The sequence below is a fragment of the Montipora foliosa genome, chromosome 11, assembly GCF_036669935.1.
Source record: "Montipora foliosa isolate CH-2021 chromosome 11, ASM3666993v2, whole genome shotgun sequence".
Classification (NCBI taxonomy): Eukaryota; Metazoa; Cnidaria; class Anthozoa; order Scleractinia; family Acroporidae; genus Montipora; species Montipora foliosa.
Window position 1 is genome coordinate 34,982,679 of NC_090879.1, and position 12,500 is coordinate 34,995,178.

Here is a 12,500-nt window from a genome sequence, read left to right on the forward strand (position 1 = left end):
AAAAATACATTTTTTAATTCGAAGCCGTTGGTCTACAAGAAAGAAACGCAACAAATCCACAACGAAATTCAAATAAACATGTGGTTCATGTTAACATGCACACTAGTACTAGATTGTACTCTCATGTAGTTTATCTGCGATTGTTATATTGCAGCATTCCACTTGCTTGCATCGAATAACGTCACCAAGTGCTTGGGACTTGAGAGTACAGATGAACAATGAGCAAATTGTAGCATCAAAAATGATCCGATCATTTGATCACAAAAGACCCAAAAGCATTATTTCAAACAAAGCTCCTCATAGCCTTAAACTTGGACAACTTTCTGTAGAATACTTAATGCCTTACCATCAAAACAAATGGTGAACTATCTTAGAACATTTTAAATTACAAGCCGAGCAAACCACTTATCATCAAGAGATTCGCAAATTAACAGCTTTTATAGTTCTATGTCAATGACTTAAGAATGCGAGATTTATTCCTTGTCAATTTTAAGAACTCGGCTAGCAAGTCTAGTGTTTAAGAATACTTTATATCGTTTGGGAAAGAAGATTTAAATAATGCCAGCCTACACATTTTTGCAGAACCGAGTTTAAAGAAATTTAGCCACATAATGCTGCATTATATCGCCGAATAACTGATTCATCAGCCAGTACCTCCTTAAAATTGTTAATCATGTTGCTACACCATTTAAAGTGGTGTACAGCGTCGATAATAAGACACTAAGCGACCAGTAAATGGGCATTCAAATTACATTAAAAAGGAAAGTCTAAGTCATTTTGAACAAAAACGATTCCCGAGGATTAATCCAATGATCGCTCAATGTTGAAATGGTGGCTGCCTAGAAAGGTTCCCCTTCTTTATTTAAATGTCCCCTGTTATTTCTAAATCGGTATTTAACTTTATGAGCAAATTTTCTTATGTCCATTGTCCACTGATTTTTTTCCACCGATTCTCCATCATTCTCTTGAGTCAATTTCTTATGTCCATTCTCCACTGAGCTGCCTGACATCGTATGCGTACTTGAGGGAGAAGTGTGCAATCCGACGACAGAATCTTATACTACAGAAAAAGGCCTATTGAACAATTTTACTTCTGAAATTATTGTAAATAGATTCTGAAGGAAATTTGAGTATTTTTTCCTGCCACCATTTCTAAATAAGTAGTATCTTAAGTCTACTGTTCTTATCTTTGGCGAATTTCCATCTAGTTCTTCAATTGATGTCTTCTTCCTTGCTGCATTTCTTTTTCTCTTCCTCTGTTCCTGTGCATCCTTCGCAAATCTTGACAGTGTCCTGGAAATATAATATAAAAGAATAACTGATGAGACGAAATGCGCAAAGCCAAAAGAGATCAAAGAAATACGTTCGATTCAACTCGTGTTCCACAGTGACTGTAGATAAACTTCAAGGTTACCTATGAGCGGTGACATGAGAAGAAAATTCTCCTTCGACGTTCTTCCAAATATTTAAGACAGGTCGTTTGCTGTGGAGACAAAGACAAACAAAACACCACATTAGTTTTTGAAACGTTCACGGGCACAAGAATTTCAAATTCTCAGAGGGGTAATTTTCTTGCAGTAAAACTTGGATAATGTCTCCTCTAAAACAGCAGCAAAATTATGAACCAGGAATTTCCCTTTACGTAAAATGCTGTGAGGCATAGTTAAACTAATCAAGAAGTTTATTTTGACATGAAAACGGCTTAGTTCAAAGCTTAAACGATTGAGTCACAAACACGTGTTTGCTTCGCAAAGAAACGTATATTTGCCTTCTGCACCTTTCATCGAAATATAAACCAAAACTTCGCATGACTTTTCCAACTTACCGGCCTTGGATGAAAAAAGAAAATATTTGTATCCTTCCTCCTGGCCTAGCCGGTTACAAAAAATTCCGTTTGACGTTCAAATCACAGAGAAACGGCACAGCACACCTTGCCACCATGACAGTCAGCGAAAAATGAGTCAAATTTGGAAATATGAATTGAATATGGATGAGATTATCGAGCACCAATCAGTGACAAGTTCTTCATGAATCGAAACAAATGGCTTTGTCATGCAAATTTCATTAAATGAAAGGTGTTACAACTGAACCCATTGGGAACTCGGAAAAATCCGAGCCCAGATGGATTCGAACCCCACGACCCTCCCTGATCTAGTACGGATGCTCTAACCACTGAGTTACTGGAGACTTTATGGTGAGCAAGGGTGAAATGTTCAGTTCAGTTGTAACACCTTTCATTTAATATGTGTTAAACATTCTCTCACATTTCGCTGGATTTCAATGATGCTCTCAGTGTGACTGCACGATGCAGTCATGAGCTATGCTGTCAGTCGATATTTGACTCTGTGGCTGCGTGATGCAGCTCGAGTCAAATACCCACATTTCACCCTTGCTCACCATAGAGTCTCCAGTAGCTCAATGGTTAGAGCATCTGTACTAGATCACGGAGGATCGTGAGTTCGAATCCCATCTGGGGCTCGGATTTTTCCGAGTTCCCAGTGGGTTCAGTTGTAACACCTTTCATTTAATATGTGTTAAACATTCTCTCACATTTCGCAAATTTCATTGCAGTGAGAAAGTCGGGCAAATAACAAGCTTTTTATGCTGCGTTTCATATATTTTCATCATATTTACGATAATTTGCTTACAATAAAAGGTTGAAAAGGTTTAAAAAGAAAAGAAAGATAAAAAGAGCAACCATGTTATCTCGAACTGGGGATGACGACCTTCTCGTTACGTCAAATTTACGTTCATCTCTATTGAGCTATCAGGAACTCGGTATCAAATAAAAGCAAACTGAAACAACAAATCCTCTGCCACCGTGTTGCTGGCAGTAAAACGTCAGTGGAGGTAAAGGTAAGTTACCATATAATTTGCGCCCAATAATAAATAAGAAGTTGTTCGGGTATTTGATTAAAAGGAAAAAAAAATTGCCCTGAAGAAGTGTACAACCCTGAACACGGACTTCTCGCCTCGTAAGCTCAAGTGAATCCACTAAGCTATTGGCAACCCTTGAACAAATCATGAAAATTTTAAGCCGTTTAACAGATACGCAAATTTTGCAGAGAAGGGCGACTGTCCAACCATATTTAAGTTAGTAAGAGGGAGAGCTTCCATAACAGTAAGTCAAAAAATTGAACTGCGAACAACTTAGGCTATCAAATACAGGAGTGTCTGGAGAGAGAAGGCAAATCCAACTTCGTTCACTCTGAAATCAAGAATGCAGTTTGAAGTCGTCAAGTCCGAGGAGGGAACCAGTCATCATGGCAAATGCATCTTGTATCACCTCAGAGCTCAGGAAATGAAGTAAAACAGAATCGAAATTTCATCCAGGAATTATTTTGGGTGTTCAGACATTTCCTGAATTTACTAGGCCAAGGCTCGCAAGGAAACCTGGTCCAACCCGTCGCCATCCATGGCGACCTTTGCTGAGTTATTATATATAGCACCTTATTTGGATTTTCGCACAATTGTGGTGCGATTAATTTTGTGTAAGCTGACGTTTTTCTCAGGGCACGCATGTGCATTGTCTTTTTATTTGAGTGTGGGTAAATCTATTAAACATTCTCGTTTATGGACACGACAAATTCTTGACAGACTTTACGTCAATATCAAACATTACATGTCCTTGCATACAAAGTAAGAAGCACAAAACACTTAAGGTCGAAGATTTCTTCAGAAATAATTCCCCACGCTGATTAAATATGATGTGAGCCCTCTCACAAATGTAAGATTAACAAATTGACAAAATATAGGGAAATTCCGAGCTTTGATGATAAACAAGTAACAAAACACTGTGGGTTGAGTGAAGGAGGCCTGAGTTCTGTTATAGCACCAAAGCGCTACCTCGCTCATCGATCTTACTTTGTCGGCCTCTCTGATCACATCAGAGGACATCCATTTAGGATGAAGCCAGAGCGTCTCAGACTTTCCTAAGGGCATGGGCAGGAATGCTTGTTCCTCGTATGTGGCCCCTTAAGCGAGCTTCGCTCGACCTGTTGTGACATTTCCTACATATATTTTTCAGTTACATATTGCATCTTTGTCTGATTTTCGCTTGATTGTGGGGTGCGAGTTACTCCGTTGTAAGTTTCCATCAAGTGCGCATGGTCATTAGGCAACCTATTGTTTTAAGTAGAGAGTGGCTATGAGATCTTTCAGGCAAGGTTCACGCTCGTCAATCACCGCGACGTTAAACGCAAATGCTAAATCTAGCCAAAGTTTTCGGAGAAGCTTATGGCGGAGAAGGATTATTCATTTTCCCAACGAGACTGTCTTAACAAAGGAACTCACCCAAAATGACAAACAAAAATGCTAGGCCCTTTTTTTGCGCCATGTTTGGCTGTTTGAAAATAGTTGGAATCAACAATCTTGGACAAAACTTCTTCAGAAATGCAACGAGACACTTCTTATTTACTGAGGGTTAACATGTGGCCCTCAAAAAGTAGCACTCACGGACAGAAAATGGCACTGTTTGCAACAGATCCCTTATCGTTTTCCCAAACCCAGGGAACAACTAAAATGAATGAAAAATGAAGTACTGGCTATCAGGCGCATTCATCTCTTTTGAGAGGATTTGGCCAGTGGCTGATCTTTCCGGTGACCCTAAAAAAAATATTATGAAGAGAGAACGTGGATTATTAGGGAATGAACATGTGAATGAGCAGATGTTGCAGAATATCAATGGCCAGATATCCGGCCGAAAGTAGATAAGAGCTAAAGCTAGCACTCTTTTTCGTAGGTCATTTTTGGTGTAGTCCTTTGAAATATGTGCATCCAGCAATCTCCAAACGTCCCTTTATTTTGACTGTTTTCTCTTCTGTGGGCTCAAACACCAAAAACCTTTACGAGATGTCACAGCAAGTCGGCCACGTTTGTTTCACCACTCATCCCGGGGCAGGGGGCTGCCATATAAAAAGGACGGGAGTGCTCGTCGTACCTTTTAGGGGTTAAAAAAGCGCTTTTGGTTCCTCTTAGGGTGTTCAGCTTCAAAAGGTCCACAGCGGGAGCTCTAGCGGTCCCTTTAATGGTAGTTAGCCGAAAAAGTATGGAAGGAGACATTTGACAATTAACTAATTTTTAATTTTGTCTGATTAATACCCATAATTTGGACGCCCACAAGACAGGATCTTGGTACATCTTTTCAAGGGGTTCTTTTCAAGATTTCCGACAAGCAACCCCGTCCTTTTTATATGGGAGTCCACTTCCTAACAATGTGATCGGATATCGCAATTACTCTGTAAAGATGTTTTATTCTAAGAATACCAAACAATTTCCTTGCATACAAACACGAAGCATTGTTCCAAAGCAGATCTCTGTGAGTCACAAAAATCTTAAGGTCGAAGATTTCTTCAAAAGCAGTTCCCCACACGGCACAAGAAATGCGAGGTGATGTCTCAGGAAATTATGAGCTAAGAAAATTGATGAAAGCTCGCGAAATTCCAAGCTTTGAAGATAAACAAGTAACAAAACACTGTGGGTTGAGCGAAGGAGGTCTGAGTTCTGTTATAGCACCAAAGCGCTACCTCGCGTGATCTTGCACACTGTGCTCAAATGAAAAAAATAGTCTACCAATACAGCAGTTTTAAGAAAAGCGCCTTGTAACGATTGGTTCGCGGCATGCTAATCCATATTCAAAACCAATTTCAAATTTGTGACATTTTACACAGACCGTCACGATGGGAGATCATCAAAACGTGTTTATAATTTTGCCTAGTAACCAACGTTTTGGCACCATGGTAACAAGTTGTTAATTTAACGACAAAATGATTCGGTAATCATCCCCATTAAAAAGAGTCAGAAAAAAAGTTCACAACCCCTCCTCGGGACTCTATATACCTTGAAATAAATGTGGAACCAATGAGGAGAACCCTCCCCCTCTATCTTGGATATAAGTTCCTTTCTAGTTTGGCTCGTTTCCTTAAACAAGACCCCTCCCCTCCCCCCCTCCCTTGGATATAAGTTCTTTTCTAGTTTCCCTCGTTTCCTTAAACGACCACATTCAACAACAAAAAATTCTTAAAACAATAATTGAGAAGAACTGCTGAACAAGAAGTTTAATAAAAAACAGGAAGTCTAATTTTCTTTTTAGCCGAATATTGAAAGTTGTGATCACGACAGAAAACATGGGTAGAATTTCATATACCGGACTAAAAATGGCGGAGAACAAAAAACAATGTTATTCCGATTAGGCCTTGCTAATTAGGTGTTGTTATGTTCGCTTTGTTTTTTTGTTTCATGGACCTTAATTATTTCGGATCCTGTATATGAAAGACCAGCCCAACCACCTCCCCTCCAGAGTAACATGGTGTTGCGCGCCCAACCTCGTTCCCAGGGTCTCCATTGTCTTAGACAAAGTTAGCACAGTTTTGAGATCCCAAGAAAAATCTTTGGTCAGTGCAACTGAATCCTAATTGTAGAGTACAACCTCGTCCCCAGGACCTCTCCTTGGGTTTGGGGCTGAGGCGGGAAGAAGCCAATGGAACGAGCGCAGAAGGCAAGGGAGAGGTCCTGAAAACGAGGATGTTTACAGTACTTTTTTTTTAAAGCAACATGCAAAGAAGATGTTTTGAATTGGTTAAATTCACTATTGATAGTGAGTGTTTAAGGGCATTGCTTTTTCCCGATATTTATGACGGATTCCGAAAACCGTGCTTCTATGAGGGGACTGGATCAAGCTTATTGTGACGTCTACAAAGGGATATCGACCAGAACACATTGAAGCGAGTAAGACATGTTAACAAAGTAATTTTTAGTAAAAAAGCGTCAGTTCAAGGCGATATGCCAAACCGGTGTGTGATCTTTGTAGAAAGCTAAGTTCCTTTGCATGAGTCAATCAACCCAGTCCCCTCCCCCTCCAAGAAAAAAAACAGAACTCGGAAATGGGGAAGGGCGTGAAATTCTTCAACCAAAATTTTGGCAATGTTGTGTTGAAAGATATATAGATTTTACAAAAGCACTGTAAAAGAGAGGGTTCAGTTGCAATTAAAGAAAAACAAGTTAGCAAAACAGTGGACAACATATGCTTCAAGAAAATTGCTCGTTATTTTAAGTTGAAAAGGAAACCTTTGTCTGGGGCTAAGCTAAAAAATGTTTTGCATCATCGTCCCCACAGTGAACGTTGTTTTAGATGTCAGCCTGTCACACAATATAGAACGTTCCATATGTTATCAAGAGTCCTGTTCAGAATCACTGTAAATGTCTGCTTGCGATGGGTAAGTCAATGTGCATTCAAAACTGTTTCTGCACCAGCTTGTCTGTCGACAATTTTCCCATTTTAATTTATGTCAACGTTGTTTAAGAAGCCCTCTCCAGTAAGCTACTTTCAAAAATACCATGATACTTTTTATCCTCCAAAACTTTGCATAAACATTTTATTTTCTCTTGGGACCATTGCAAATCCCAAGAGAAAATACAAACAAAGAGTATTACGGTATTTTTGAAAGTGGCCTAATGTTCCAGTTTCTCTTCGGACTTACAAGGGTCCCAAGAAAAAATAAAAACAATGCTTATGCAAACTTTTGGAGGACAAACAAAGAATATTATGGTATTCTTGAGTGGCCAAAAGACACCTTATGTAGATACCTACCTTACCCGCCGCGCATAAGCATCTAAATGTAATAAACACTACAAACAAGGTCATTAGATACATTTACGGTCCTTGTGATAATGACTGGCTCTTAGTGTTACGCTCCCTATCAGTTGCCTATAAAAGTGTCATTCCTCTTACACCTTTCGTTGCACCGTTTCCCCCACCAATAGATGGTTTTCACTCACCTGAGTTGACGGCCATTTTGGTGTACAAAACAATAGAAAATATTTGCGCAGAATTTGCATCAAAGTAGAGTTCAGTCCCTAAGGGAGAGGATGTCTATTGTTCTAGTACACCAAAATGGCCGCTGTGACGTCTCGTGAAAACCATCTATTCATGGTAACATGTGGTTCTGTTTTAGTCTCCTTGTCTATTTTTCCCGTCTCAACATTGTCTTCTGCAAGTTCTTACCTACAGCGAAGAAGCTACTGTGCCATCATTTGAATGTCTCACCTTCCCTTGCTCCCCTCTTTCTTCACAAACGTAAATCAGTGAAACACAAAATTTTACTCTAATTTCTTTATTATGCCAATGCACCATCTACAACATAACAGAGCACACACTTTAAGTGCAGCTTGCACTTTTACAAAAATTACCAAAATTAAGAAATTGATTCATTATACTTATCTTTATGTGCTCCTTTTCTTTCAAATGTCAAGACCTATCACTGTTTCTAATTTAGGGCCAGGCATATTTACTTACAAGCAAACTTATTTTGTGTGTTTTTTGTCTTTCTAAGAATACACGTTTCATCTTTCAGCTTCACAAATCTATTACATATATTGATGGAGATGCTTTTTTGCTTTACAACCTACAGGATCCTCCAGGGATTTTTCTCAGATTAAAGGTAAACGTTTTTCAGAGATATTTGGCACTGCCATACACTTTTGCTTTGAAAGAAAGGTTTAAATACTTGGTCGAGTTTTTAGGTTTTTTTACTGGGGTCTCAGTAGAAGCCATGCAAAGAAATTCTTCTCGCCAACAGTGCAATTAAACTTGAGTTAACTGGTTATAAGCAAGGCATCGTGTTTGTCTTGATCATGAGATAGGGGAAGTTCTTCAGGGGGCTTTAATAATAGTGTCGTCTGAGATTGTCTTATTTCCCCGCTAGTTGGGATGCAGGCGAGCAAAGTCACGACAAGGCAGATCTTGGCGCTTTGAAAGTGAAAAACGCCTGGTCCCTGTAAGTATGTAAGCCTAATAGCGAGCAACCTAGCTTACTCCATCCGGGTTAATATGTCACTCAATAAGAAACAAACAAACAAACAAATAAATAAGCAAAAGCATTAACCGGTTCAGTAGCAATCTGACTGCAATGTCTATCTTAAAACCAAGAGAACTAAAGCAAAAGTTAACATATCTTAAGTGCTAAAAATACTTATAGCTTAGTTACGGTAAGCGAAGCATTTGGAGACAACTGAAATCCATCAGCTTGAAGACTTGCCATGGGCACATTCTGAGTGCTTACATCCTGAATGTTTTCCTGTTCGTAAACTTCTGACGTGTCTGGCTCCTGCCAACAATCAGAAAAAAGTAAGATAGGTGATCTTAACAAACCAATTCAGCTCTCAAGCAAGGTCCAGCACACTCCCTGCACTGTGCAGCTTGAAGCCTCTAATGTATTATAAGACTTGCCTTGGACACATTCTGTGGGTTTTCAACATCGACGATGGCTGGTTCTTCAGCTTCTGCGGCGTTTGACCCGTGCTAAGATCAAAGTTATGATAGCATAAGTTTTAAAAGTTATTTCCATACAAAAATTTAACTCTGCTATGCAAGACCCAAGCACAAGTAGCTCCTATTGCAAAACTTACCGTGGACACACCCTGTGGACTTACAACATCAAGGTTGTCCAGTTCGTCATCTTCTGCTGTCTTTGCCTCCTGTGTCGTATAATAATATTTCGAATCATCCTTTTTGCCAAAGTCAAAGTAGTCCTCTTGCTCCTCCAACATATCGTCAAGTCTTTTATAGAGCCGCTGAAAGCTTGGCCGTTCATCTGGGTCTTGGTTCCAACAGTCTCTCATCAAGGCGTACCTTAAAAATTAACAAAAATAGGAATTTCTATCTTCCTGAAGGAAAATCGATCTTCATACAACCTGCTAACCCTGTTTCACCAAAAATCATTCGTAGGTTTCTGATTCGAGCAAATTTCATTCTTTTACGTCTCATAGACCGTATTAATTAATGGAGGCCAATAAATTATCCCTTTGTCCTTGTGCTAATGAAACCAACTAGCCTCTTTTGCATGAACAAAACACAAAAGAAATGTTGCTTTGGAGCGAGGCTAGTTGGTCTCATTAGGGGCACAAAGACATAAGTTTATTTTTTGACCGCCATTGATGAATATGGTCTGCAGGTATTTTAAATTCTTAAAGGCTTTATTTATACTAAGGTTTCTGTTCTTGTAGCGCCAAGCTTTTTTATCTACAGGCAACCGTATTTTTTGCACAAAAAAAATGAATTAAATTTGTGTCTTGTATTTTGAGTAGATCTGTGTTGATATGGAAGAAAACGAAACTAAGGCCAAGCCGACAGTGGTTTTGGACCTCATTTTCCAACTGCGTCACAATTTTAAATGTGTTAAATTGCAGTTGCCCAAAACTAGTTTTTTCTGTACTTATCTTAAAGTGTCTTTAAATGTAAAGTAAACATGGCTCAAGTTCAATTAGTAATAATTAGCCGAGCGGGCGTGCCCCTTGATTTATGTTCAAGTGAAGCATTCATGCCTAACTTGACTGATGCAGGAAAGTATGAAAATAGATTAACCACTCACTCTTCCTATTAATATCAAAACACTGCACCTTTTTCATAAAACTTGTTGCCTACAAGTACTTAGGAAAAATCACCTCCGTTTAACTTACACAGGGTCTGTGCACATGTCAGGTCTTTCCAGTCTGTAACCTGCTTTCAAATTCTCCAAGAGCTGTTTGTTCTTCATTAGTGCGTAAGGAGACCCCCCTGTAAATGATCGACATAATATGCATCAAGACAAATCATGAACCATAGAAAGGGGAGAGGGGGCGCTCTAATGAAAGAAATCCGAGACTAAGACTTAAGATGTAAGAGGCGAGAAAACCCAAGAGTTCAAAAGTTTTCCACCAGTAAATAAGAAAGCGAAGGACACATTCAGAAATGCAGATCCTATGCACAGAAAATTGGGAAGGAAGTTCAAGGTCGTTTCATGGGCCTCATTCACGCGGTGGCCATATTGGCCAGAGACAATCGATTTCGTACCCCGAACCTCGAGTTGAAATGTTTGGGAACGAATTTCGGTGGGACAAAACAAAAGTTTTCAATCCCTCGGAACTCAACATGGCCTCCGAGTGATTAAGGCCCATTGTCATCACGACCTGTCTTTCATCCAAACCAGCATTTGTTTTCCCTTTCGTTCGCTTGCTGCTTCAGTTCCTTATTTAATCTGTTAAACCCTTGCCCATTCCTACTTACTTACTTCATTTCTTTACTTGCTCATTCAGTCAGTCAATAAGTCAATTAGTCTTTCGGTAGCCACTCAGTCATTCTATCAGTCAGTACTTTCGATGTTGCTTAACCAGTCGGATGGCGAAACTTGGTTCCTTCCCTCATTTTTTTTACTCATTCAGTAAGTCAGCCCGCAAGCCAGTGTCGGCAGGGGTTTCGTTTGAGGCTGGAGGCCGGGCGTTTCATCCAGTCGTTTCCCATTCCATGTCCGGTACCTTGATGCCGATATTTGAAAGGTTTTGTTTCATTTTTATTTATTTTTTTAGTTACGTTTTATTGAAAATTTGAGTGAACTCCAGCCTTGCCTGGGAAACTGATTCTTGGGTTCCAGAAACACTGGAATCCAGTGTTTCTGAATGTCCTATTAAAAAATTTCCTGAGGGGCATGTTCCCAGAATCCCCCAGGTACCTAGCGCCTTTAGCGCTCGCATGACGCCTTCCGGCGTCAAAAAATGTCAAGCCTGTTGCTTTCAGAAATATGTCCGCTACTTTACAAAACTGTCCTGTCAAAACCCTGGTGTCGGTAGGCCAACGTAAGTTGGTTAATCAGCCAGGCGGATGGGCATCCTTCCTTTGTTCCTTTGTTCACTCATTCAGTTAGTCCGTCACGACAACGAAGGCTACGAGAACCAGCGCCACATAACAATTGATTTACTTAGCAAAAACACATACTTCTGCATGCCCCGCACGTGCGTTTAACATTTTGATACACTCCTTTGAAGTTCTCGTCCTGATAATGAAGTGAAATAATCAAATTTGAAGTTATGTGCAGGAAGCGAGCATTGGACGATGAATTTTACATTTTCTCTTCAAAACCCACACCGTTCATACCAATTTTGTTTCTGGAATGTGGATACACAGTTTCATTTCCGAACGACTTGAAATCATCGCGAACTTATTGCAATAACGGGGAATAATAGTTTTAGATAAAGTTCTCGCTGCCGTCCTCGTCGCCTTTTCTTGAAGTCTCTAAACGAGTCCTTTTAACTGACACTGATCGTTATAACAGATAAATACAATTTGGAACAACTCTAAAGGTCCGAATCACAAACACTTTTGCTTTTCACTTCAGTTTCCAGCTAACAGCTCCATATATAGTACAATGTGTTAATTAAAATTTCATAAATTATCACTGACCAAGAGTTGCAATTTCCCACAGGACCACTCCGTAGGACCAACTGCAAGTAAAACAAAACAAGTTAACACCTATGCAATACATTGAATTAGGAATGCACTAGCATCTGGTATGTTGCATTCACTGACTCTAAAAACACCAGACTTGATACTTACACATCGCTCTTGGTGGTAAAGATCTCTTCAAAAAGTGACTCTGGAGCCATCCACTTCACTGGCAGTTTCTTCCCATTGCCTACTTTGTAGACCTCATGGTACAAGTGCCGCATCAATCCGAAGTCACCAATTTTGA

At 39.6% G+C, this 12,500-nt stretch overlaps 1 protein-coding gene across 1 annotated transcript in view; it reads right to left on the reverse strand.

Moving 5' to 3' along the window:
• Nucleotides 1–8,113: 8,113 nt before the first annotated feature.
• LOC137974729 (uncharacterized) overlaps nucleotides 8,114–12,500 on the reverse strand; it is a 203,157-nt gene continuing 198,770 nt past the window's right edge. Inside the window, exons 17-22 of the mRNA XM_068821678.1 lie at nucleotides 12,365–12,500; nucleotides 12,212–12,252; nucleotides 10,456–10,552; nucleotides 9,406–9,628; nucleotides 9,227–9,298; nucleotides 8,114–9,104 (exon numbers count right to left, since the gene is read on the reverse strand). The exon at nucleotides 12,365–12,500 is cut by the window's right edge and continues 76 nt beyond it. Of these exons, the coding sequence (XP_068677779.1) occupies nucleotides 8,970–9,104; nucleotides 9,227–9,298; nucleotides 9,406–9,628; nucleotides 10,456–10,552; nucleotides 12,212–12,252; nucleotides 12,365–12,500 (704 nt within the window). The 3' untranslated portion in view covers nucleotides 8,114–8,969. The remainder of the gene's footprint in view (nucleotides 9,105–9,226; nucleotides 9,299–9,405; nucleotides 9,629–10,455; nucleotides 10,553–12,211; nucleotides 12,253–12,364) is intronic.